The sequence below is a fragment of the Kogia breviceps genome, chromosome 14 (genome assembly GCF_026419965.1).
Source record: "Kogia breviceps isolate mKogBre1 chromosome 14, mKogBre1 haplotype 1, whole genome shotgun sequence".
In the NCBI taxonomy this organism is placed as follows: Eukaryota; Metazoa; Chordata; class Mammalia; order Artiodactyla; family Physeteridae; genus Kogia; species Kogia breviceps.
This window is the reverse complement of record NC_081323.1, coordinates 89,416,815-89,444,681: the sequence shown is the minus strand read 5'-3', so window position 1 is coordinate 89,444,681 and position 27,867 is coordinate 89,416,815. Positions and strand designations below refer to the sequence as shown.

Below are 27,867 nucleotides of genomic sequence, written 5' to 3'. Positions count from 1 at the left end.
CAGCGGTTGGGAGTCCGCCCGCCGATGTAGGGGACGCGGGTTCGTGCCCCGGTCCGGGAGGATCCCACGTGCCGCGGAGCGGCTGGGCCCGTGAGCCACGGCCGCTGCGCCTGCGCGTCCGGAGCCTGCGCTCCGCGATGGGAGGGGCCGCGGCAGTGAGAGGCCCGCGTACCGCCAAAAAAAAAAAAAAAAAGTTTCTTCCCCTGAGGAGGCTGTGACAGTATGCACATTTACCTCAGACAGACAGACACCACGGGCACCTTCCCGCGTGAAGGCTGGGACAACAGTGTACATGTCCCTCAGACTGCGCAGCCGTCATGTGTCTCCTCACCTGAGGAGGCTGTGACAGCATGCATATCTATCTCAGAATTGTCTGGCACCACACTCCCCGTAAACTGCGAGTCTGTCATATCAGTGTACACGTCCCTGCGTCACGACCAGTCACCACGTGTCTCCTCGCTTGTGGAGGCTGCACAGTATATGCCCGTGGACCTCACAGGTAACTAGCCGCTCACCGCGCTCCTGCCGACGGTGGAGCTGTGGCAGCAGCGCACGCGGACTCCAGGCGTGACAGGTCACCGCACGTCTCCTCACCTGACGCGGTGGACGGCACGCCGCTGTAGCTCAGAGTGCAGCGGCGCCGCACGCCCCTTCCGCTGAGGAGGCCGAGACGGCAGTCCCCGTGTCTCTCGGACCTGAGCGCTCGTCGCACGTCCTCTCGTCTGTCACCGGAAGGGCAGCAGAGCGTGTACCCCCCACGTGACTTAGCGCGCCTCAGTAGCCTTTTTGGCCACCGCCTGCTTAAGTGGACAGCACAGGCCTAGAACCTGATGAAAATCATGCACCCTTGTTCTTTCACTCCAAAGCAGGCTTGCTTGTTTTATGTAACTTCTAGCCAAACCCCTTCCTAGCAGATCTGTAATTTTCCACATTTGCTAGCCCTGTCATGAAATTACGAGTTTACCATAGTATTGGGTGTCCTGCGTGTTAACCTTAAAACACGAGACACGCGTCTGTCACTGTGCCAGTGGCCCCTCCATTTCTTCCTCTTCCCCCTCCTTTTATTGTCCTGTTTTTGTATCTTGAAGCAAGAACACCCATCTGTCTGGGTATCTGATCAATCCCAGTGACAGTTGAAGTCACATTAGCACCCACGTTCATGTCATCCTCGCCCGTGTTGCCTTATGAGGCCCGTGTTGCCTGAGTCATTTCTGGGAATAGGAAACTCCCTCTGACATCGTGGCACCATTTCCTCACTACCGACCCAGCATACAACCGAGCTGTCTGTAAGGATGTGCATAAATCAACATTCTGCTTAAAGACCACCAGGAATTGCTGGCCCTATGCGGGAAGTTCTTCCTTAAGTCTAACCCTGGTCCCTCTTGCTGTACCTTTAAGCCATTCCTTTATGTTACTGTTTCAGAAAAGGTTAAGAGTCTCCCATTTCATGCCCTCCTTTTTAAGGGTTCTTGGGGAAACGGTGTCAAAGGTGTTTACAAAGGTTGTGGCCAGAAGCTCCCAGACCAGAGCAGGATGAGTAACAGCCAATGGTGCATATAGCTGATCTGAACAATGTTTCTTTAAACGTGAGCGATGGGAAACATTCCACTAGGGTTCCCTCGTCCTAACGGCATGTGTTCGCCACACTGGAGACCTTGGCTGAAGGGGTCCTGGGGGACAGGCCTGGTGTTACGAGAGGAGCAAAGGCCAGGGCCGACTCGGAAGCAAGGCCCCAGGTCGGGAATGTGAAGTCCCGCAGGGCCCAGAAGGTTGCCGGGCCGTGGGCAGGCCTGGAAGGGGCAGGAGTCCACACCGGGCTTGAACTGAGTCTGGCAGGAGACTGAGGCCCAAGGCCCGGGCGTCCACGCCAGGCAGGGACCGGCCAGCCGCCCTAACTGGGACTCTGGCTTCGCTCTAAGCTCTTCCCATCTCCCCCGGGGTCTACAGACAGCGGAGGCCGACGTCCCAGCCCACTGCCCCCCAGCCACCCCCGCAAGCACCGGGGCGGCAGCGCCACGAGGCCAGGAAGACCAGTGTAAAGACGGCGGCAGGCAGAGCGGGCTGCAGAGGTTAATCTTGGGGACCGGGGTCTCTCTGCCCCGAAGCTGGCATTTGAGAGACAGGGGCTCTGGCAGGGACGCTTCGGGGGCAGCCCGCCCCAAGGCCCTCCGCTCCCCATCCCGCAGCTGCTCCTAACTGTCTCGCCGGCCCCCTTCAGCGGAGGGAAGCCTTGCCAAAGGCCTCAGGCCTTTCTTGGGGCCATTCCCGGTCATGGGTGCTCTTCCCAGGATCACCCCACGCCATGGTTTCTGCTCTGGGAGCACCTCGTCTACGGGCTGGGACACCAGGGTATCGCCCCGCAGGTCAGGCTCAGGCTGCGGAAGCCACTGGGGTGGCTGCTGGTGAGAGGCAGGGGAGACTGTCCCAACCCCCAGGTAACAGCTGAGGTTCTCCAGAGAAAGAGAACCGGGGGGTGGGGGGAGGTGCGTGTGCGTGGACACACAACGGGGGGGGGGAAACAGAGAGAGAGACTGAGAGGCACCTGAGGAAACCGGCTCACACAGTCGTAGGAGGAGGCAGGTCTGCAATCTGCAGGGCTGGCGGGAGACCCAGGGGAGAGCTGACGCCGCAGCCTGGAGTAGGAAGGCCAGCCACACGCAGCAGAGCTCCCTCTTCAGGGGCTCCCCCGGGGACCTCGGGCTTTTTCCTCTTTCCACACCCAGCTGATTGCACGAGGCCCACGCACATCATGGAGGGTCATCTGCTGCCCTCAAAGTCTACTGATCTGAAAGTTGATCTCATCTACAAAATACCCTCCCAGCGGCATGGAGACTGGCGTCGGACCAAACATCTGGATACCGTGGGCCTGGCCGGGTTCATGCGCACAATTAACGCCCTCGCTCCACAAACCCTGGCCAGCCTGAAGAGGGACACTGGTCACTGCACACAGGGGCTCCCAGGGAAACAGCGGAACGTCCTCCCATCCCCCACTGCGGTCTCAGGTCCCTCTCAACACCCCAGGAATGCAGACAGGAAAATGCTGCTAATTGTTGGGAACGAGATAGAATTGTCAGGGTACGTGAAACCAGCCATGTAAATGGGGAACCCAAAAGCAGAGGTGCCATTTGCATTAGGATTGAATAAGCTTCAGTCATTTTTTCAAGGCAGAAAAAAAAAAATCAAAACACAAAACCAGAAAATCTCTGAGTGCCACCCTGGGTGAGCTGGCTCGTCACCTTCTTTGGTTGTGCTTTTGGCACTTGAGGCAGTTTTCAAACTGGTGGCCTCATCCCTCACTTTCAGGAGCCGCCTTGTTTGGAGGTCGTGGGGTCAGCCACACCCCCTGGTGGCAGGAGCCACCCTGGGCGGAGCACGTCACAGAAGGGGGGTGGCGGCCTTCATGTCTCGTCGCACTAGTGGGAGGTGGGGAGTCTTTGCCCTTGTGGGTGCCTGGCACGTGGCAGGCACCCCACGAGTGTGTGAACTGCACCCAGAAGGCCGTGGCCTGGCCACCTCCTCGTAATGCCTGCTGTCAAGGAAGACATGTTAGGGGCTTCCTCGAAGCCATGTTTTCCTCTCTGGCGGAGTGTGTGGGGGTGGAAACGTGGGTCCCATTTATCTGCAGGGCCTCTGCTGGCTGCTTTCTGCAGATCTGCTGTGTGGGCACCGTCCACTGCCCACTTCCCTCACCTGGAGGGAAGTGCCGAGGCCACAGTGGAGAGAGATGCCTTCTGCTTTCCTGTCCTGGCCCCAGAGTGTGGGAAAGGCAGAAATTGCTGATTGCTCCCTTTTATCTGCTCTCTTTCTTCTGTGATAATAGAACCCCAACTTTTAGCTGGCCACAGCTCCCAAAATACTCTGTCTCCCAGCTTCCTTTGCAGCTGTGCATGGCCCCATGACTCAGTTCTGATCAACGGGATATAAACCAGAAGTGGCTGCTTCCAGGACTCTTTATCATAAAGGATAATAAGCATGTTCCTCTTACCTCTTTTCTTCTTCACTTCCTGAGTCCTGCTGCCTGGAATTTGACTGTGATGGTTGGAACTCTAGCCACCATCTTGGGGCCATGAGGGCAGAGGCCACACCCTACAGAGGATGGAGTGGGAAGTTGGAAGGAGACTGGGTCCTCAGGGAGCAGAGATGTCTCTCAGCATGGTTATTACATCCTACCACCAGACTTTAACCTGAGAGAGAAATAAACATCCATCCAAAGAGGGGACTGGAAGAGGGGAGGCGAAAGTCACAGTGGACAGGAGCTGGTCTGCTCACAAATCTCTCACAGCAGGTGCCCTTTCGTCAAGGTGGTCACTGGGGTGCAGTGGAGCTCTGGCTCTGGAGCCCCAAATTTGGCTTCCAGTCCCAACTCTGTCACTTACGCAGCTGTGTGTCTTTGGCTACTTGGTTAACTTCACTGAGCCTAGGCTACCCTCTAGGTAAATGAGGAGGTAATATGTAGCTATTTCAGAGAGGGTAAGTAAAAATGTAGGTTGTTAATGTAAGAACTGGTTTTTCTTTTAATTGAGGTGAAATTGACTTAAGATAAAACCCACCGTTTTAAAGTGAACACTTCAGTGGCATCTAGTACTTTCACAGTGTTGTGCAACCACCGACTCTATCTGGTTCTAAAACATTTCATCACCCCAAAACGGGGCCTGGCCCCATTCTGAACTTGCTCCGCCTTCCTTCTCCCCACTCCCAGGGAAGGGTGGTGTTTATCTCAGCTCCAGGTCCAGTCCGCTGAGACCCTCCCCCGGCTTCCTGACCCTGAGTCCTGGCGCCACCCAAACAAACTTGGTGCTCTGTTCACATTCCCAAGAAGGCTTCTGCAGGGTGCGATTCTGGCTCCTGGGCACCTGAACATCTACTTCATTCAGAGAAGCCTTCACCAACACCCCCAGGGCCTGGGCCTGGGGAATTCATTACAGTTCACAACATGCTTTATCCTGGCAAAGGGTCTGAGAAGTCTGGCTGCAATTAAACATTTAAAACTTTATTTCCTGTGCCCTGCTCTTATTTGACCAGAGAACCCTTTCATCTTATCAAGGGGGCGCCCAGAACCTTCTCTGCAGGCCCCCGTTTCAGGGGACACGTTGGGAATGGCTGGCCTGGTGGGAACATTAATTGAGCGCCTCTGAGCGCAGCCCTCGGGGTAACTGAGTTCATCTTCATTACGCACCACTTCTTCATAATTAGCACAATCGTGGCTGGAGGAAATTACGTTTTAAAAGTTTTTTTTAAATGGAGGTATAATTTATATATAAGCAAAATGCATCCTTTGGAGTGTAGAGTTTTAAGACTTTTTTTTTTTTTTTTTTTTTTTTGGTGGTACGCGGGCCTCTCACTGTCGTGGCCTCTCCCGTTGCGGAGCACAGGCTCCGGACGCGCAGGCGCAGCGGCCACGGCTCACAGGCCCAGCCGCTCCGCGGCACGTGGGATCTTCCCAGACCGGGGCACGAACCCGCGTTCCCTGCATCGGCAGGCGGATTCTCAACCACTGCGCCACCAGGGAAGCCCGAGTTTTGGGAGTTTTGACAAACATATACAGTCATGTAACCACCACCAACACCACAATCAAGATACCGAACAGTTCAATCACAACTAAAATTTCCTCATGGCCCTTGTTAGCTTTCCCTCGGAACGCAGCCCACCCACTGGGAGGAACCATGAACAACTCCACTGACAGAAAAAGTTCTGTGGACAAACAGTGGAAACGGCTGCACAAAATGTGAATGTATTTAATGCCCCTCGGCACACTTAAAAATGGTTAAGATGGCAATATGTTATGGGTAATTTACCACAATTTTAAAAATCGGTAAGAACCACGATGGGAGTGCTGACGAGGCATCAGGCATCTTGCTCAGCGCTTTACACGCACCCTCTCATCTGGTGTCACTAGCTACCTGCAGGCTGAAGTCACGACCCTACTGACTAGGACACAACCTCAGGGAGGTTCAGTCACTTGCCCAAGGCCACACAGGGTCCGGCAGCAGGATCCTCAGCAGGCAGTTGGTGCTCGCGAACAGGTCCTGTAGACAGCAGGTGCTGCCTAAGTGCTGGCCCGCCGGACCCGAGAGGCTGCAAAGCCTCGCTGGCCTCGGGCGACGGGCAGCACAGGATTGGCTACTGGGAGGGGGCGGGGCTCCCCGAGGCCGGGGGCGGGGCCGCTCCCGGCCGTAAATACGGCGCCACATGGCACTGGTTGGGGAGGCCCGGGGCGGTGCGGAGGGCGCAGGCGCACTGAGGGGGTGATCCTCGGCCTCCGTGGCCTCTCCGTGGACCGCGATTTCTCGCGAGAAGAGGGGCGAGGGGCGGGGCCGGTGGAGGGGCGGCCTTGAGAGGGTCCGCTGTTCGCGAGGCGGTGGATGCGCGAGCGGCAGCGCGAGGTGAGGTGAGGGGAGATGAGGCGAGGGGCGCGCGAGGTGATGCGAGGGACGCGGGGCGGGATGAGGGGCGCGCGGTGAGGTGAGGTGAGGGGCGCGGGGCGGGGGTCCTGGCGGCGCAGCGGGTCCTGCCCCCTCAGCCGCCAGGGCGGGTCCGGCGCGGCTCCGGGCCGAGCCCCCGCGCCGTCGCTGTGTGACCTTGGCCGGGCTCGCACCGTCTCTGAGCCCCGGTCCTGTGGGGATGAGGGAGACCTGGACGGGGCGTGGGGCGCCCGGCACGCCGCCCATCCGCGGTGGGGCTCGCGGCTGTGGTCAGCTGCCTCCGTCGGGGCTGGTCCCCGCCCGTTTCTGGCCGCCCGGCATCTGCCCTGCAGGGGCGGCGGCAGCGGGGGGGAAATCTTCCTTGCACGCTTGTCAGCTTCCCCCATGGGCTGGTTGGGAGGAGCAGGCGCGCGGGGTTCCAGGGAGCCCTGGTGGGGGGGTGTCTCCGTGCGCGGGGACCGAGAGTGGACGCCCGGGCGCACGGGTCCCTCCACCAGCCTCGTGCAGGGGGGAACCCCCGCCCCGGTGCCCTGGCTCGCCCGAGGCCGTGGGCACTTCCCCGTCCCGCTGACCGCGGACCTGTGACTGCAGACCCGGCGGATGCGGGCGCGTCCTGGAAGAGTACCACTCGAATGACCCTTTGCTCCAGAAGCAGCGAAAGGAAGTCATGTATTAGTCGCTAACAGTAGGACTTATATCTTCCATTTGGGCTCCTAGCCACCAAGACATGTCCCGCAAGCTGTTGGCTGGAGCCGAGGTTCCGTCTGGCGCGGAGCGCGACAAGCCATAGTGTTCCCGTGATTATTGAATTATTTATGTTATAATTCGACGCCGGAGAGACTCGGGAGGCCCGGGATGAATGACAATGTGGGTTGGGGGCAGAGCGGATGCGAGCGCATCTTTAAGGGTACTGTCCCCACACGTGTGGGTCCGGGCAGGGGGCAGCTGGGAAACAGCTCAGCTGGTCCTCCTCACCTGCCCCCAAACTAGGACACAGTTTAGCCCTTCTCTGTGAACACCTGGCTTTGGGAAGGTGACTCAGGGCTTGTGTCAGTGTGAAAAAGGAGATATTAGGAAAACTTTCTTTTTTTTTTTTTTTTAGTGGTTTGAGAGGTGGCAATTTTATTTATTTATTTGTCTGCCTTGGGCCTTCGTTACTGCGTGCGGGCTTACTCTAGTTGTAGCGAGCACTCTTCATTGTGGTGCGCGGGCTTCTCATTGCGGTGGCTTCTCTAGTTGCGCAGCACGGGCTCTAGGCGTGCAGGCTTCAGTAGTTGTGGCGCGTGGGCTTCAGTAGTTGTGGCACATGGGCTTCAGTAGTTGTGGCTCGCGGGCTGTAGAGCACAGGCTCAGTAGTTGTGGTGCACGGACTTAGTTGCTCTGCAGCATGTGGGATCTTCCCCGACCAGGGCTCGAACCCGTGTTCCCTGCATCGGCAGGGGGATTCTTAACCACTGCGCCACCAGGGAAGTCTGGGAAAACTTAAAAATTGAAGTATAATTGATTAACGTTGTATAAGTTTAAGGTGTGCAAAGTGTTGATTTGATACACATATATTGCAACATAATTACCACCAAAGTGTCAGCTGACACCAAGGAAAGTGTTACCTGAAGGTAGCACTATGGAGAATTTAGAGGGTGCCTGCATGGACATGCATGGATGTTTATTTTTCTTGCCAGATGGTTTATAAGACTTTGGGCTGTTATTTTCAGGCCAGCGGTGTACTGTTCACCGTTACTCAGTGTGCACCTACTTCACTATCTGAGCAAACGTTGAGCCTCTCATCATTTGTAGGATGCTACGTCGGGCTAGATGCTGGTAATATGATTAACCTGACTATAATACCATGTGATTTGTGCTGTCATCCAGGTGTTTACAAAGTGTGAAGAAAGAGGGAGCAGCTAAACTTGTTTCTTGGTGTTGTAGAAGTTTCCCATAGTGGAGATGACATATGAGTTGGACCTTGAGAGACGAGTGAAGTTTGGGGAGAACATTCCAAGTGGGGGCAGCAGGGTATGTGGAGGCGTGGAAGTGAATGGGACGTTTGCGGGGAGGGAGCAGTGAGTGCCTGTGTTCGTTGTGGGATGGGGTTTGAGGATTGAAATGGAGGCTCAGACCAGAAAGAGGTTTCTGACCAAAGGGCCTTGAATGCTGTGCGGGGGAGTTTGGACTTCTGTCCTTTTGGTGAGGAGTGGTCAAGGTTTTGGGTGGGCTGTGAGAGATGCGTTTTAGAAGAGTAACGCTAGTGAGAACAGAGGATAGAGCCAGGATATCAGGAGGTGGAGACTGAGTTGGGTACATTTGAAGAGAGTGTGGGTCAGGACAGTGGCTGAGAGTTGAGAAGGGCGTCAGCTTGAAACAAGCAGGAGAATCCACAGTGCGATGGCACTCTGTGGGATGTGGTGAAAGGGAAAAGAAAAAGGCAAAAGTAACCAAGGTTTCTCACTTGGGTGCTGAGGACGGGGCTGGTACCTGAGATAAGGAATACTGGAGCAGGTTTGGAGAAGGGAGGGGCTAAAATGCATTTGATTTTTAGACTTGTAGAATATGCAGTATTTGTGGGCCATCCTGGATGAGATGTGCTCTTGGAGAGAAAGAATGTGTCCGGGGATGGAATCCTGGGGAATCCAGCCAGAAAGGGATAGATGGCAGAAGAGAAGCATGTTGGATGGCTGACAGGGGAAATGCAGTTTACTGTCATTACCATACAGTCACCAAGGCTAGTGGGTGATTCTATTCTAGAAGGGTCGCAAGGCTGAAGTGCCATTCCTGGATAAGAGACTGGTTATTGATAATACTGAAACAAATGCTGCTAGTTTATAATTTTTTTTTTAACTTACATCTTTAGTTTCAATTTTTAGATTGTTTCTTTATCTTTTTCTTCAGAAAGTCGTGGTTAGTTTCACGCTTACTTAGTGGGTCTGTGGCCGCAGCCAGGGCTGATGGTTCTCCAGTCATTTGCCAACACATGTGCTTAATGATAACTGACTTAGTAACTCAATACTTCCTGTAGTTAACCAAGGTGGTGGTTTCTGTAACTGTTTAGAGAACTTTAAAAGTATTTCAAAGAGGAATAGGAAGCACCTGGTGCAGCTGAGTGGGGCAGAGGGGCTGGACTGCTGTACGAAACCCAAGAGGATGAAGGGAATGGAGCCTGCTTGGCTCCCAGAACACTCTCAGTCGGTACTTTTCCTTACAAGAAGGAGAATGGAAGAGTCTTTGGGGAAAGTGAGTAGCCTGAGAAAGGACCTAAAAATAGTGACATCAGGGGGTCCACAGTAAAGATGCCCAGTTGGATCACTCACTAATGAAGCTCATAATTAATAACCCCTTTCTAGGGTCCAGAGCTTCCAAGTTCTTTTAATCCCCTACCCCTTCAATAGGAATAGATAACCAAAGACAAGTGAAGACACCTCTGATTTGGAAGATAGAGATCATAACACACACTTGGAAGCAATAGAGAGTGTGCAGGAAGCACACTTAAAAAGCATACTGTCACTAATACACACATGGAGATAGAAAATATTGCATGCCAGAGACAAGAACAGGATGCTCTTTTTTTTTTAAAGGAGCATTCAGAAATCCAAAAAGATAACTCATGGATATAAAAAATACAGTGGAAAAGAAAAAACTTAGTAGATGAAACGTTGAGAACTCAGGAAATAGAACAGAAAAACAAAGAGGGGGAAAATGAGAGAAAAAAGAAAATTAAAGCATCAGATTAGGCAATTGACAGCTGAATAATAACAGTTTCAGCAAGAAATAAAATGGGATAAAATCATCCACAAAATGATAAGGTAAATCCTAGAACCAAAACTTTCTGCACTGAAGGGGCCCACTGAGTACCGGCACCATGGATGAAAATGCAGGTGTCCTTCACCTACCTGTCTATTCAGTTTCCAGTGTGGATATTCAGAGTGTGGGGTGCTCCCTCACACTCTTTTGTATAGGGAGGGAGGGATACCGAGTTTCTGGTAGTGACTAGTAGGAGTTTGGAAGGCAGGTTTATTTGGAAGTGCATCTGAAGCTGTTTCAGAATTTGAATAGTGAGAGTTCACATGGAGAGAGAGACGTGCACACTCACTCCGAGACACGTTGTTGTGAGATTTCAGAACTCTGGGCAAAGAAGATCATGCTAGCTTCTGAGAAAGAATAAAGACAGGCCACCAGCAGGTCATCACGGAGTGAAGCAGAATGGCTCCGAACCCATCTTTAGGAACATTGGAAGCTGGGAGACAAGAGAGCATTACTTTCAAAATTCTGAAGGAAAATATTTTCCACCTTGAATTCTAAACTCAGGCAAAGGAGGATATAATAAAGATATTTTCACAAATGCTTCAAAGATTTGTCTCATGTATTTTAAAGAAGTGACTGGCGGGCATACTCTCCCAAAATGAGGTGGTGAATCTGGAAAGACAGGCTAGAGGAGACAGGGTTAGCCTCAGAGGAGAGGTGAAAAGAATCTGCTGGATGAGATGGAGAGGCTAGGATGCCAGCCAGGCCAGGGACCAGGCATGAGAGCAGGTATCTTGTGACCTGAGCCTCGAAGTTTCCTCAAAGAGATTTTTTGGGGAATGTGAAATTGATGGGGCACCTGATGCTCTGGAACATCTGGAGAGGAGATTTAGGCAGTTGGCAGAGTTGGGGCTGTAGTAGTGACTAAGTACGTAGAAAGCAAAGCAAGCGAAAACACAAGACTGTTAACTAGTTCCAGGGAAAATAAGCCGTTGTGCAGGAAAGAAAGATAATTACCGTGTACTGCAAGGCTCAGCTGTGAATAGCCTTTGTGCAATGATAATAATTTATGTAAACATCGAATATTGCTCTAATTAAAATGATGATATGCCTGTCTGGAGGAGCCGTGGAGATGAGAAGGGCATGGTTGTTTGGAGGGCCCAGGGGAGGAAAGAGACTACCTTTCTGCCAGCTGCCTGCCACTGTTTGGGGAAGTCAGTAGATGATGCTCAAGCTGAACCATCGGTTATCGCCCAGGGCTATTGCTTAGAGGTAGGTGTGACACCAAAAGATTCAGCTAATAAGAATGAGAGGGCTTCGGGCCCGTGAGCCATGGCCGCTGCGCCTCCGTGTCTGGAGCCTGTGCTCCACAACCGGAGAGGCCACAACAGTGAGAGGCCCGCGTACCAAAAAAATGAGAGAGAAAGATGGAGGTGGGTAATGAGAAAGAAAGGGACTGGGGACTGTGTGTGTAGTAAACCCCTGGGACAGTTTAATCCTTTAGCATACATGCATAGTGTTGGTCAAAATAAAGACAAAGCAGTAAGCTTCCAACTCTGATGAAAGAAGAGGCTAGACTCTTGCCTGTTTGGTGTGCAGCTAGGTCACTCACCAGGCTGTCTTTCTTATCAGGGAGACTTTACTTGTTCTTATTTCCTCTCCATTATTAGCATTGTTCTCTGCATCCTGTCTCTTGCCTGTGGTCACATATCAGAGATTTGGTGCTTCCTTTAGCTTTTTACTTTTAACTTGTTATAAAGGAATTGTATCCAAAGGTAGAGATAATAGGGACTTCTCTGGTGGTGCAGTGGTTAAGAATCTGCCTGCCGATGCAGGGGACACAGGTTTGAGCCCTGGCCTGCGAAGATCCCACATGCTGCGGAGCAACTAAGCCCGTGCGCCACAGCTACTGAGCCCGCGCTCTAGAGCCCGAGAACCACAACTACTGAGCCCATGCGCCTAGAGCCCGTGCTCCGCAACAAGAGACGCCACTGCAATGAGAAGCCCGCGCACCACGACAAAGAGTAGCCCCTGCTTGCCACAAATAGAGAAAGCTCTCGCGCAGCAACAAAGACCCAACACAGCCAAAAATAAATAAATAAATAATATTTTTTAAAAAGTAGAGATAATAGTTTTATGAACTCTTCTTTACCTATCACCCAGTTTCAGAAATTATGAAATCAGGGTCAGTCATGTTTATCTGTTTTTGTTAGCATAACAACTCTTTATTTAGAGTACCTACTGTATGCCAAGCACTATTCATAGCCTTGAGGCTACAGCTATGACAGACTTTGAAGGGTCAAGTACCTCCCTTCTAAAGTTGATATTCTAGTGCAGATAGACCATAAGCAAATAAACCAGTGAATATATAATATTGGAGGTAATGACAAATGACGTGGAGAAAAAGCAGGTACGGAGGTTGGGGCATGCAGGGTGTGGAGGGATCAGGGAAGCCCTCATGATGAGGTGAGCTTCAGGCGTAGATCAGAAGGAGGTGCCAGGTGGAGCCACAGGATCCCTGGGGGTGTGCAGGCCAGGTAGTGGGAGCCTGCTTGGTGTAGCGGATGAACAGCAAGGAGGCCATGGTGGCTAGAGTGGGGCCGGTGATGGGGAGTAAAGGGGGTGAGAGCGTGGGATCCCAGTCATATAGGGCTTGTCATGGGCCATTGTAAGGACTGGAAAAATGGGAAGCTGTTGGACTCCAAAGACTGGAGGGTTTTGAGCAGAGCCATGACATGATCTGACTTTTAGCAGAATAACCATGGCTACTGGGTTTAAAGGGGATAGTATGGGCCGGAGAGCGAAGGCAGGAGAACAAGTCGGACACTGTCGCAGTAACGCGGGTGAGAGCTGGTGGTGGCCTGGGGGGCGTGGTGCACAGGAGGTAGGGCGGTAGAGGGGTTAGGGTCTGCATATATTTGAAGGTAAAGCCCTAATCAGGTTCTTAAGTGAATCATAGTGAAATTTATTATCTATTTTCCCTTGAAATAATTTCTTTGATTTGACTTAACTCTGGGAAATTAGTTATTTGGATTCCAGAGTCAAATACCATGCAAGAAATATTTGAGTGTTGTGAGGAATATAGAAGATATAGTAGACATCCCTGTCTCCTAAGAACTTGAAATCTAGTTTGGGAATATGGGACCGGTGTGCCTACACTAATACCCTGCCTACTTGTGAGGTACCGACGGGGCTTAGAGACCAGGGACAAAGACACCAATGTGAGCAGATAGCCAAGTGTGCTGTGGGCCACCTCTGTGGGAAGTTACTTTATTTCAAAGGCCAAGTTTGGGCTCAGTTTTCATTCAGGTCTTCTGGGACGGACATCAACCTTTCATTCTCATCAGTGTGCCCATTTATTACTTATTTTTATTTGGATACACTGTCAGATTTCGTTCTCAGGGTTAACCGAATACAAGTGAAGTAATTTTATGAGCAAACAACCCCCCAGTGCTGGTGACACGGAAGTGAAAATATACCTTACAGTGGGGGTTTTAATCCAACACCAAAGCATCAGTTGCAGGGCTGGGCCATACAGGGTGCAGAGAGTAAAATGTTGCAACCACTAACAAACTTTCCAAATTTCTGTTGACTACAGTGATGAGAACGTCAGTGAATTATTTGCCTTTGCAAAGCTGGAAAAGAAGTAGGTAGTTTCTGGTCTCTTTGCCAGTAGCATAAATGAATAAAACTTGAAACATTCTTGGACTTCTTAATGAAGGTCATGTCACTTGATTTAATGCTCGGAAGTTGGCTATTTGGACAAGGAAAAACAAATTTTCTCAGAAATAAAGGTAATACAAATTTAAGTGTCTAGAAAAACCAACCAATTCTGCATTCAATATTTACTGTAGAGGCTGGTAGACTGTAGTGGTTGGGAAGGTAGGCTCTCAAATCAGTTGTTCAAATTCCAGCTCTGAGCAGTTGTAGCTGCGTGCACTCGGGTCAGTTGCCTGCCTGTTTTGCCCTAACTTTATCGCAATTACTGTGAGGATTAAATAAGTTAAGATATGCAAGGCCTATAATAGCACTTTGGAAAACATATTAGCTATTGTTGTTATTATTATTATTTTTCTTTTGTGGTACGCGGGCCTCTCACAGTCGTGGCCTCTCCCGTTGCGGAGCACAGGCTCCGGACGCGCAGGCTCATAGGCCACGGCTCACGGGCCCAGCCGCTCTGCGGCATGTGGGATCTTCCCGGACCGGGACACAAACCCGTGTCCCCTGCATCAGCAGGCGGACTCTCAACCACTGCGCCACCAGGGAAGCCCCCTGTTATTATTATAAAATTCATTGAAATCATAACATTCTTCTTTGCTGATAACTGACTATTGGTAGAAAGCATGAGTAATAATAAAAATGTTATATTTATATGATACAAATATTTGAGGGCCAGATGAAACAAAGATAAATAAGGCCAGTGGGATAGTCTAAAGAACATGCTTTACTATTTTACAAAACACTTAGCTGGTATGTTCTCATTTTCCTCCTCTCAGTAGCTCCAGTTAGCAGAAAGACCTTGATTGTTCTTGTTTTATAGGTGAAGAATTGAAACTCACACTTCAAGAGATATCCCAGGCCACTCAGCAGAGACTGGACTTGGCCTCAGAATTCCTTTCCTTTTCTTCCCTATCTCCAAATGTCTGTGTAGGACTTCAGTGCTGGTGTTTTCATCCTGTGTTGTAGAAATCAGTGACAGCTGGTTAGTTCATAGTGTTTGTGCTGAAGAGAAAAGTTTTAGCTTCTGGTGATTGACTTAATAAGACTGCTCACATTTTTTTCCCCTTGAAATCAAATGTATCGAGGTATAATTTACATGCAATAAAATGCACACATTTTAAGTGTAAAGTTCCATGATTGTGGACAGATATATCTACCTGTGTAACTGCCACTACAAACAATATAATAGAACATTTCCATCCCCCAGGTTTCCTCCTGTCCCTTTGCAGTCTATGATTTCTGTCACTATTTTTGCCTTTTATAACCTTTGCATAAATGAAATCATGTGGTATGTACGCTTTTGTTTAGTGTAAGGTCTGCAGGATTCATCCATGTCGTCGCATGCACTGATGTGTGAGTCCATGGTTCACTCTTTTTTGTTGTTGAGTAGTTTTCCACTGAATGAGTACACCACAGCTTGTTTATTCATTCACTTGTTGATGGACCTCTGGGTGCTTTTCAGTTTGTAGCTATTTTGAGTAAAGCCACAATGAGCATTCTTGTACAGATCTTTGTGTGGACAGTTATTTCATTCGTGGATATTGTCTTTGATGTTGTATCGAAAAGGCATCACAATGCGCAAGATCATTTAGGTTATCTCCTGTGTGACCTTCTAGGAGTTTTACAGTTTTGCATTTTACATTTAGGTCTATTATCCATTTGGGGTTAGTTTTTTTGAAGGTCTGTGTCTAGATTCTTTTTTTTAATTTTTTTTACACGTGATATCCAGTTGTTCCAGTACCATTTGTTGCAGAAACAGACTGTCTTTGCTCCCTTGTATTGCCTTTGCTCCTTTTTTGAAAATAAGTTGACTCTATGGGGGTCTATTTCCGAGCTATCTGTTCGGTTCCAGTGATCTACTTCTCCATTCTTTTGCCAATACCACAACATTTTGATTACTGTAGCTTTATGGTAAATCTTGAAGTCGGGCAGCATCAGTCTTCCAGCTTTGTTCTTCTCCGTCAATATTGTGTTGGCTATTCTGGGTCTTTGGCTCCTACATATAAACTTTAGAAACAGTTTGTTGATATCCACAAAATAACTTGCTGGGATTTTGGTTGGGATTAATCTATAGATTAAGTTGGGAAGAACGGACATCTTGGCAATATTGAGTCTTCCTATCCTTTAGCACTTTGAACATGGAATATCTCTTCATTTCCTTAGTTCTTCTGATGATTTCATTCATCAGAATTTTGTAGTTTTCCTCATATAGATCTTGTACATATTTTGTTAGATTTATACTAAGTGTTTTACTTTGGGGGGTGCTAATAAATGGAATTGTGTTTTTAATTTCAAGTTCCACTTGTTCATTGCTGATATATAGGAAAGTGGTTGACTTTTGTTTATTAACCTTGTGTCCTGCAAACTTGCTATAATCACTTGAGCCCGTAAAATTTTATAATTGAAAAAGTATTGATAATCTAAGATTTGTATATCATATTTGATGGTCAGTTTGGTCTTTAAATAGAGTCCCTAAGCTTTATTACAGAACATCTACTGTTATGGATCTTACAGAACCTTCCAGGAGATTAAAAATCTGCTTGATATTTTTTAATACAATCTTTTTGACTTTTTGAGAGTCTCAGCATAAAAAAAAAAAACTAGTCTGTATGCAAAAAAAGTTGACATCAATTTTTTTCATAATAGCCAAAAAAGAAAGCTAACTCCAAAGTTCATCAGTTGGTAAATGGATAAACAGATAGTGGTATATCCATATAGTGGGGTACTGCCCAGCAGTGACACAAGCAACAACTTGGACAAATCTCAAAACATCTTCCTGGGCTTCCCTGGTGGCGCAGTGGTTGAGAGTCCGCCTGCCGATGCAGGGGACGCGGGTTCAAGGTGTCCGGGAAGATCCCACATGCCGCGGAGCAACTAGGCCCGTGAACCACAACTACTGAGCCTGCACGTCCGGAGCCTGTGCTCCGCAACGAGAGGCCGCAACAGTGAGAGGGGCCCACGTACCACAAAAAAAAAAAAAAAAAATCAACAAAAAAAAGCATCTTCCTAAGTGAAGGAAGCCAAATACAAGAGGCTACTTCCTGTATAATTGCATTTGTGTGACATTCTAGAAAGGGCAGAACTATAGAACAGAAAACAGATTGGTAGCTGCCTAGAGCTGGGTGTTGGGGGAGGATGAAGGAACTTTGGGGGATGATGAAGATGTTCTATATCTTAATTATAGTGTACATTTGCCCAAACTCATCAGACTGTACAGTTAAAAAGTGCGTCTTATTGTGTATAAATCATACCGCAGTAAACCTGACTTAAAAAGGAAAAAAACCGAGATGCTGAAAAGTGACTTAATCAGGAAAGAACCGCCTTTTAAACAAATGATGCTGGAGTAACAGGATATCTCTATCGGGAAAAAATGAATCTCAGCCTCTCCCTCTGGAATACTTGTATTGGATAGTGGCTGAAATTCTCTGCATTTAACATTCCTTTCCACAGTGGCAGATACATTAATTTCCATTTATTACCACCCAGTTTAATTCTCACTGGTTTGATCACTTGTATCTATAATACGTAGTAAATACACACACACACACACACACACACACACACACACACACACACACACACACACACACACACACACACACACACACCCCAGTCCATATGACAAAATAAATATTGATGTATTAGTGAAGGTTCTCCAAGGAAACAGAACCAATAAGGGGGGGGTGTGTGTGGGTGTGTGGGTGGGTGTGTGTGTGTGTGTGTAAAGAGATTTATCATGAGGAATTGGCTCACAGGGTTATGGAAGCTGAGCAGTTCAGGCCCAGGAGAGCTGATGGTGTGATCCAGTCTGAGTCTGAAGGCCTGAGAACCGGGAAGACCGCTGGTGAGAGTTCTAGTACTCGCCCAAGTCTGAAGGCATGAGACCAGTGTCCCAGCTCAAAGACAGTCAGGTGGAGAGGGGGAATTCTCTCTTCCTCGGCCTTTTTGTTCTATTCAGGCTTTCAGCAAATTGGATGAGGCTAACCCACACTGGGGAGGGCCACCTGCTTTATTCAGTCTGCCGACTCAAACATTAAAATCCTCCAGAAACACCCTCACAGACACACCCAGAATGTGTGACCAGCTACCTGGGCAGCCATAGCTCAGTCAAGGTGACACGTAAAACTAACCAGCATATACCACCTGACTTCTCTGTACGGTCGTGGTCAGTTCTGCTGCCAAATTTTGGGAAGTGCCCTTATACGGGTCTTAGTATGGGTCTGGCCTTGTGGCCCTCTAATCTAGATATGTTAGGACGACACACATCTGAGTGTGACGGAGGTCAGCCCTCAGCTTTCTGCTGCACACCACCCCATCTTCCCGGATTCTTGCCTGCTATTGGTGTGAAGGCTCCTTGAGACCAGCAGCCTTATGTGGGCGGCCAGCACGGGGTGCTTGCTTCCTGGGGCTGCCAAGCTGCCCCTGGCATCATACCCTGCCATGTGTGAGAAGAAATGTTTAACCCCACCTTGAGCTAAGAAACAACTCTGCCTAGCCACAGTGTTTTGGTTTAAACCCAACCTAATTCTTTCATCAGTAGTGTTTACAAGGGCCTTTGACAAAACCCTTGTAGAAAACCAGCCCCTCAAAGATGAAACTTCTGGATAGACTTTGCTGTCAGTTCTGTTGCTGCGGGCAGAAGCCTGAGACTGATATGCAGCAGCCAATCGAAGATCACTTCCTCTGTGAAGGTTCTTCTTGCTCTGCTTCTTCAAAACTTGTGGGACTTTTTTTTTTTTTTTTTTGCGGTACGCGGGCCTCTCACCGTCGCGGCCTCTCCCGTCGCGGAGCACAGGCTCCGGACGCGCAGGCTCAGCGGCCATGGCTCACGGGCCCAGCCGCTCCGCGGCACGTGGGATCCTCCCGGACCGGGGCACGAACCCGTGTCCCCTGAATCGGCAGGCGGACTCTCGACCACGGCGCCACCAGGAAAGCCCATGTGGGGCTTTTTGTTGACTGCGTTTTGAAATGGTGGGAGATTTATTATGTTCGGAACCAATGCTCTATTTTTGAATGAAAAATTACCTTATGAGGTCATCGTTGTTCCCTGACATGTTTTTGAAGCAGAGTCTTCGGTTCACAGCCTGGCTTTCCCCACTGTGCTGCTCTCACCCCCAGAAGACAAGGACGTGTTACCCAGATTGTCCAGCTGGAGCTGCCCAGGCACCTGGGCCAGAAATTCCTAGATGTCCTACTCCCTTTTCAAAAGTAAAACTTGTTGCTGGCGATGCTGTGTGGTAGTCTTGACTCTATTCTCCACTCTTCCGAGAAGCTGGGAACTTGTGCTCCATGCATATTTTAAAGTAGCCACAGTCCTTTCTTCTCCAAGGACTGCTCTCACAGGCCATTTAATACACTCAGCCAGTCTTGTTTCCATGCTGTTATTGTGGCATGTTTGAGGTTAGAAATGACAACACAAAGGACTGCCCTGTTCCTTGATGTTAAAAATGAACCATGGCCTCAGCTTCATCGGTAAACGCTGCCTCAGCTTGGTGTGTAGGCGCTCATCCCCTTGATTTAGAAAGGCCTGGAAGGGGCTGTGACGTGGCAGGACTCCAGGGCAAGACAAGGCTCTTGGGACCAGTCTCCCCACTGAATAACCAGACAGGGTTTTGGCTGTCCCAGGGGAAGACCTGTCTTGCTTTTGTGCAACAGCCCCCCAATTATAAATTTTTAAAACTTTGTTTGCTTAATAAGCAAATTGCAGGTAAAGTCGGCTTGTGGAGCTTTTGCACAAGGTTGTAAGCATAGCTTGTGGCTTCGGCAGCAGGCTCCAAGTTTAGCCTCTGTTACAGCTCTCTACCATATTTAGCTTTGTTTAGTTTTTGCACACTATCCTACATTTGCCTTATTCATTCAACAATACCTCTTGGAAATTCCTCCAAGTCCACTGTTACAGCTCTAATTCATTTTTTTCCCTCCAATTTGTTTTTATTGTGGTAAAATACACTTAACATAAAATTTACCACCTTAACCATTTTTAAGTGTACAGTTCAGTGACATCAAGCATATTCATATTGTTGTGCAACCATCACCATCATCCATTTCCAGAGCTCATTTTATCTTCCCAGACTGAGACTCTGTCCCCATTAAACACTAACTCCCCATCCCCCTCCACAGCCCCTGGCCCCCACCTTCTACTTTCTGTCTCTATGAATTTGACTCCTCCAGGGACCTCATATAAGTGGAATCACACAGTATTTGTCCTTTTCTGTGACTGGCTTATTTCACTGAACATCATGTCTTCAAGGTTCATCTATGTTGTAGCAGGCGCCAGAATTTCCTTCCTTTTTGAGACTGAATAATAATCTATTGTATGGATGGACCACATTTTGTTTATCCATTCACCCACTGATGGACATGGGTTGCTTCCACCTTTTGGCTACTGTGAGTAATGCTGCTGCGAACATGGGTGTACAAATATCTCTTCAAGACCCTGCTTTCAGTTCTTGTGGGTATAGACCCAGAAGTGGAATTGCTGGATCACATGGTAACTTGATGTGGCAATTCTATTTCTAATTTTTTGAGGAACCTCTATACTATTTTCGCAGTGACTGCACCATTTTACATTCCCATTAACAGTGTACAAGGGTTTCACCTTCTCATCCTCACCGGTACTTGTTATTTTCTGGTTTGGGTTTTTTTGTTTTTGTTTTCAGTAGCCATCTTGGTGGGTGTGAGGTGGTGTCTCCTGTGGTCTTGATTTGCATTTTTCTAATGATTAGTGACATTGAGCATCTTTTCATGCGCTGATTGGCCTCAGTTTCTCAACTGTAAGAGGATTATGCTGCACCGCCACCGCAGATTGTGTGCAGAGGGCCTGCAGTAACATACGTGTGTAAAATGCGCATCTTAGTGCCTGACACACAGTAAGAGGTCGACAAATGGCAGCTGCTATTAAGAAGATATTATCAATATATAGCAATTATCCGAAAAATATTTGACCATGTCTTTTCCTTGCAATTAAATTGAAGTCTTATTAAATTATTAGTAAAGAGAGTCAGAGTTTTTACAAAATGTTGTAGGCGCTGGCATTTATTAACGTGCATATGCTACTTCTTGGCTGAAAAATAAGTCAAGGTATTTAGGTTATCAGGCCAGGTGGTTCTGGTACTTAGCATAAGTATGTGGCCGATAGCACGATCCTTGATCTGTGGCTATGCCTGTGTCCACAAGATGTAACTGTGATGCTGCATCATCTCTACTCTCTTTATTAGTCTTGATCTTAAAATTGAAAACTGATCTCTTAAATCACTTGACTTTTTTTGTGTGTGTGTGTGTGTGTGGTATGCGGGCCTCTCACTGTTGTGGCCTCTCCCGTTGCGGAGCACAGGCTCCGGACGCGCAGGCGCAGCGGCCACGGCTCACGGGTCCAGCCGCTCTGTGGCATGTGGGATCTTCCCGGACCGGGGCACGGACCCGTGTCCCCTCCATCGGCAGGTGGACTCTCAACCACTGCGCCAGCCGGGAAGCCCTCACTTGACATTTTAAGTTACTTTTTCCCTTTGCTGCTTTCTCAGCCTTTGGCAAACTTTTTTTTTTTTTTTTTAATATGGTTTCACCTTCATCTTTATAAACTGTTCGCCCTTGCACATCCTTGAGAAGGGATGGTCTTGAAAACTTTAATGACATGGGTGCTTATGATCTAGTTTTAGAAACAGGCTGTAAAATTGTGTGATCCTAACCATTACCATTAAAAGCGTATTAAAAGCTGTTGCAGTGTTGCTTGTTCTTATTGCACTCACACCCACGACCCACTCGAAGGGAATGAGCTAAAGTACCAGCAGCAGTTGTGCAAGAGACAGCAGGACATTTCACCTGTAATCCTGTTTCCTGTTTCCTGATGTTTGTAGCATGGTTATTACCTTTAAAATGTGTAACAATTACGTAATAAATATATAACATATAATAAATATCTAGCTGTGTGACTCTGGCACATGGCCGACAGCCCTGAGTGGGTGTGTGTAGGAGGTGCGATCGCCACCCCTCAGGGTAGGGGTCACCAGAGTTTTCTGCTCTTCCTGTTTCTGTGGGAGCTCATGACGAGCTCTTAGGGCTCAGGAAACACTGCTTGAGGTGATGGTGACCCGAGAATGTGCTCTTCTCTGTCAGATGGTCGCTTCAGCTCCTTATGTGTAAAAGCCCACACCACCCTTTGTCTGCTGACCTGTTTACCCTAAGTATGTATTACTTTTTCCATTTAAAAAAAGTGAATTAAGAGTAAACAACAGCTGCAGAGGTGGATAGAGATTGCACCCAAATTTCTGCCTAATGAACTTTTAGGTTCATTTTATGAAAATGTATTAGATACCAGGTACATAGTCGAATGTATACGCGGAATATAGACTCAGAAGTGTACACTGGGAGATGTGTCAGAGGGTGCACAGTGCGGGACCCTCCCCTAGAACACCCCAAGACGCGCTCTGTCTGTCTGTGCCCTGATGCCTGCAGTGATAGAAGTCCTAGTATGGCTTAAAAAACAGCCCGTTCTGGGTTTTGGCCCACTTATAATTACTAGTGTTCTTTCCTTAGGCTCGACTCAGTTTCTGAGTTGTATCTTCTGAAGCTGCTCTCTCTCCCATGTGACAGCCTTCCAGATAGCTGAAGCCCCGACACGAATCTCACTTCCAGCCTGCACAGCCCCCCCTCGTACAGGTACTGTGGACCAGGAGGCTGAGAGCCGGCCGAAGCCTGCACTGCTCACAGCACGCTGTCGGCCTCATACGGGGGCCCGTCTCAGGTGTTTGTTTGGATGACGTGTGCACAGAAGAAGGGGTTTGGGCGGGAGAAGGGGTGAGTTCAGCATTGCACTGAGCTTTAACTTTCTTGTTACCATGTTTTGTTTCCCTCCGCCTCTCCTTTCATTCTCACACCCACTCTTCACGAGGGTCTGTGTTCCCGCCCGGGGGCTGGTCTGGGTCCGGCCTCCCCCTTTCAGTGCGGTGTAAGGGATCTCCAGTCACCTCTCCAGTCGCACTCACCCTCTAGGCCTTCCTAAGCATCATGGCTCACATCACCTGGAGAAGCTGCAGCCCCGCAAAGTCCACCTCACGGAGGGTGGAGGAGGGACGGACAAGCAGGGCCACTGGGTCTGAGACGGCAGCAGGCACCATCCTATAAGGACCACAGGCTGCGAGAAGACCTTAACCTTTAACTTGGTTTCTGTTGCCTTCCAGCTTCCTCAGAGGGCAGCGTCCAGTCTCTACAGGAAGCTGAAGTGAAAGGATCCGGGGAAGAGGCCCCCGCATCCATGGACACAATGACCAAAAGCCGGTTCTTCCGCCTGTGGCTGGTCTTGGGGTCCGTCTTCATGATCCTCCTGATCATCGTGTACTGGGACAACATGGGCCCCGCCCACTTCTACCTGCACGCTTCCCTCTCCAGGCCTCATATCCTGGAGCCCTTCCCCAGCCCCAAGCCAGGGGACGAGAGGTATTTCACCGCCAGCATTGAGGAGATTTTGGAGAAGCTCCTCAGTGCTCATGCGAAGCAGAACAGCCTTCTGGGTAAAAAGGTGGAGCAGCCCTCCCCGCTGGCCTCCAGTAGGCCTGTGCTCAGCAACCTGGAAGAGAGCGTGAGGGGCTACGACTGGTCCAGCCACGGCGCCCCGCAGAGCCCGGACCCGGACAGGCGGCAGGCCGAACGGAGGAGCGTGCTGAGGGGCTTCTGTGCCAACGCCAGTTTTGTGTTCCCCACCAAGGAGCGCTCTTTTGATGACATTCCCAACTACGAGCTGAACCACCTCATCGTGGACGACCGCCACGGCGTCATCTACTGCTATGTGCCCAAGGTGGCCTGCACCAACTGGAAGCGTGTGATGATCGTCCTGAGCCAGAGCCTCTCGGACCAGGGCACGCCCTACCGTGACCCCCTGGACATCCCCCGGGAGTACGTCCACAACTCCAGCACCCACCTGACTTTCAACAAGTTTTGGCGCCGCTACGGGAAGTTCTCCCGCCACCTCATGAAGGTTAAGCTGAAAAAGTACACCAAGTTCCTGTTCGTGCGGGACCCCTTCGTCCGCCTCATCTCGGCCTTCCGCAGCAAGTTCGAGCTGGAGAACGAAGAGTTCTACCAGAAGTTCGCCGTCCCCATGCTGAAGATGTACTCCAACCACACCAGCCTGCCCAAGTCGGTCAGCGAGGCCTTCAGTGCGGGCCTCAGGGTGTCCTTCGCCAACTTCATCCAGTACCTGCTGGACCCCCACACCGAGAAGCTGGCGCCCTTCAACGAGCACTGGAGGCAGGTGCACCGCCTCTGCCACCCCTGCCAGATAGACTATGACTTTGTGGGGAAACTGGAGACCCTGGACCAGGATGCCACCCAGCTGCTTCGGCTTCTCAAGGTGGACAAGCTGCTCCAGTTCCCCCCGAGTTACCGGAACAGAACTGCCAGCAGCTGGGAGGAAGGCTGGTTTGCCAAAATTCCCCTGGCCTGGAGGCAGCAGCTTTACAAACTCTACGAAGCAGATTTTGTCCTCTTTGGCTACCCCAAGCCTGAAAATCTACTTAGAGACTGAAGGCGTTAGGGGAAAATCCTGAACACCAAAAAAAAAAAAAGTGCTTTTGTGTTGTTACTTTAAACCTGAATGAAGGGCCTGTGGTACCGCGACCATCTCCCGGAGGATGGAGCCGTGCGTTGCCGCATATATTTTTATATGGCTTTGTTTCTCTCCTGGTGTGACACGTCGCAGAATTCCACAGTGCTCCTGTTGGCCAGTCAGCTGGAAACACCTGGAATTGACCACACCCACACTCTCGTTTGTAAAATACCCCACGATTTTGCAGTCTAGACTTGCTGTTTACTCCCTCCCTGTATTCACTGAGTACTGTGTTAATATTGTTTTCTAAGATTAATATATTTCAGATATTTAATATGCAAAGTGGAGAAGGAAATGGTGGAGTAAAAGGTTTCATCTGCCCCGTCCGCCTGCGCTCGTGGTTATTTCGTTGGAGCAACAGAGGCTCATTAAGGGGCTCCAAGCGACGTAATGGCTGACGCTTAGGCCTCAGAATCTCGATTTCAGGAAGGCAGGGTTCATGGTTGTCTTCAGCAAAAAGGAGGAACTTGAATTTGAGATCCGGCGTCACTGTGTTTGTGCAAGGGTGGCAGACAAATCCTTCAAAAGTGAAAGCTCTCTTATTAGATGATACATGTGAAAAGGGAAGGCTGTTAGGAAGGGTTTCATACTTGAGATCCTATCGAAGGTAAATCAGACATCCAGGTCACTGTCACAGAGGCTGGATTTTAACTCCAGCTGCCTCCTTTAATTTGTCAGTCACGGACGTAAGGAGTTGCAGTAGCAGGGGCGGTGTGGTAGGAGTTTATCCCTAGATTGCGTCCCCAGCATCAGCAGGGCGACGCTCAGGTGGGAGTCTCATTGCCAAGCTGGCTGGTTCGATTCAGCTTCAGGGACGTTCCCTCGAGGACATAAATGACACAGGAGTCTTCATGTTCGATGGCCCTGCCTTGGTGAGGGTGTGTGCTAGTCCAGGAAGGCTCTTCTTGAACATCTGGTTCAAATTCCTTTGCAGGTTTTGCTCTGAACCCGTAATTGGTGAGAAGCGTGCGGTCATTTCGTGGCGTTTGGGCATCACATTCGACCGTGTCTTCTTAATCTGTAGCATTTGGTCCTAGACGCCCAGTTCCTGACGAGCTGGCAGAACGCGTGGAAGACGCCCCCCCCCCCCCCGGGTGTCCTTGGCGGGTGGTGGCCCTGCTTTTCCCAGCTGCGAGGTGCTGCTGTGTGTGGCTGGAGCCCGGGCCTCCGGTGCTCACCTTGCAGCTTGGGGCTCCACAGTATTAGAAACCACCACTTCCTTTGGAAGCTTCCCTTCTCTCCGTAAGACAGTCGGCAGCCGGTACACGAACTTGAGGAGTCCAGTCTCAGAGTACTTGTCTGAAGAGGCACCTGCCTCTGTTGGGCGTTTTTCACTGAAGTGTGTTCATTTCGAGAATATTCAGACGGATGTCAAAGCTCAATGGGTTGTGAGCTTTTTAAGGACAGGGCCACATCCCCTTCTTTCTATATTCCTGCTTCTTTGCATAGTTACCCAGGAGGTCGGTTTCTCTGGGTGTCGGGGGCATGTTTGCAGGGATGTTGAGGCCCAGGGACTGTTGGGGTGGATGCCAGCTGCACCCACACAGCCACCCGGATTCCTGTGCCAGGGGCCCAGCTGCTGCCTGCGCCGGAGGCACGACTCAGGATGTGATGGCAGAGAAGGTCCTCCTGGTCTGGGTGTGGGGGGCGGTGAGACAGGCTCCAGGAAGAGAGGGGAAGCCCGCACCTCGCCTTTTTCCGGGGCGTGAGCCTGACAACTCGTTCCTTTTATTCTGTGCCATTTCCCTGACCCACACGGTAGTATCTTGTAGAGGAATTTGGCTCCGTGTTTTTTTCAGCTAAGATACTATAAAATTTTTTAAATTGATGCTGTACAATTAGACAATTTAACCAAACAATTCCATAAACTTAAAATTCTTTATTTTGCCTCCGTCTTCCAGCCCTCATCAACACATTTACCCCCAGTCCTAATAACACTGTGATTTGTGGTACAAAATCCTTTCTCGTGTCATCTCTGAGCCTCCAGGGCGCTGTGCCTGTTCACAGTCAGGGAGAGGGTGCAGGAGAGACTCGCCCAGCACGCAAGGCTGTGGGCGTCCGAGCCTGCCCTGGACTTGGGCCTCCTGACCCCGGTGCTGTGCGTTTTCCACCTCGCCCAGGTGTTTAGCACACTTGTTGGGGCCCGAGGGGGGGGCGGGGAGGGTCAGTGAGAGAGAGATACTGCTGGTCCTCTTGGCTCTGAAAGCGTCTGGTACACTTTTTCACGCATTGATACGGCGTATCCACTTGTGGCTTCTAATGAGTATTTAGGCAGTGTTCTGCTGTATTGCTTTTCCCATCCATTTGTAAGGAATTTCTACTATTTGGAGAATTTTAAGCTTGTTTCTCCGCAAGGGCTGGGGTCTCACTTCTCTCCCCAGTGCGGTGAGTGTGCACCTGCATCCATACTTTGGTGAAGGTGGGACTCTAACCCAGCTCTGCTGCTGACGGGCAGTGAGAGGGGCTGCCCTGGCCTCCCCACTGCAGGGGCTGCCCTTGAGCCGCTGAGCAGGGAGCACGGGGCTGGAAGGGGCAGGGCAGGCATTGCCATCCTTGGGATGGGACAGGAGCCTAAGGGAAGAAGGCCAGGCGTTTTGGGGACAGAGCAAAGCAGAAGCTGTGAGAAGCATGCCTGTCTGACCTGCCTGCCCTGGGAAGCTCCCTCCCGAAGCACATGGGGCCCACCTGAGGTTTCCAGGACTGTGCTTCCCCGGGTTTTATTAGAGGCGAATCTCTGCACTCAAACACGGACACTGATAACCCCTATCACAGTTTGAGTCTCCTTCCCATTCATCCCGTGCCTGGAGCAGGGCCTGGCACGCCGTGGGCACACGGTAACTGTTTATTGAGTGAGTGAGGAGATGATTGATGCTGTTTGAGCCTCGTTCCGGGCTGTGAGCCAGGACGGCTGCCGTCATTCTCCCCGCGTGTTTAATAATAAGGTGGCCAGGGCTGGTGGAGGTTCGGTGACTGACCCTGGGTGGGCTTAGAGCTCACTCCCTGTGACTTCTGGCACTTTCTAAGCACCGTGTTGTCTGTGGGGCTCATGAGGACAACTTGCACTATTTCTGGGGAACTAAGTGTTCACCTCTGTTTCAGAGAATAATAACGTGTTTATATCCCCTTCCTGTATTCTCTCTTCCCTTTGGAGGATGCTGTCGCGTCCTTTTCCTCTCAGAGAGAACGAGGATTGCTGTGTTCATGCTTGGCTCCCACGGCCCTTTGCTGAGGGAGGCCTGTGTCCATCAGGAGCTGGCCAGGCTGCCCTGTCCCTTCCCTGCCCTTCATCCCCCCACCCCCTTGTCACCTCGAGAGCCTTCGTGGGCTGGAGACCAGAGTGGAGGAGAGAAGCAGGCTGGTCCGCCACTGGCGGTGGCTGGGAGCTCATGG

The 27,867-nt window shown here is 50.1% G+C and overlaps 1 protein-coding gene across 9 annotated transcripts in view; it reads left to right on the top strand.

The window, feature by feature from the left end:
* The first annotated feature begins 6,202 nt into the window (after nt 1–6,202).
* CHST12 (carbohydrate sulfotransferase 12) overlaps nt 6,203–27,867 on the top strand; it is a 67,279-nt gene continuing 45,614 nt past the window's right edge. For 2 of the 9 annotated variants that reach the window (XR_010836462.1, XR_010836461.1), the window contains exon 1: nt 6,320–6,383. Coding sequence is in view for 7 of the 9 variants with exons in the window: in XM_059038561.2 (XP_058894544.1) it covers nt 23,128–24,396 (1,269 nt within the window). In the remaining 2 variants the exon portion in view is untranslated. Of the gene's footprint in view, nt 6,389–22,409; nt 22,671–23,053; nt 26,636–27,867 lie in introns of those variants that run through there. The other 7 variants (XM_067012746.1, XM_067012745.1, XM_059038560.2 and 4 more) reach the window with 7 other exon arrangements.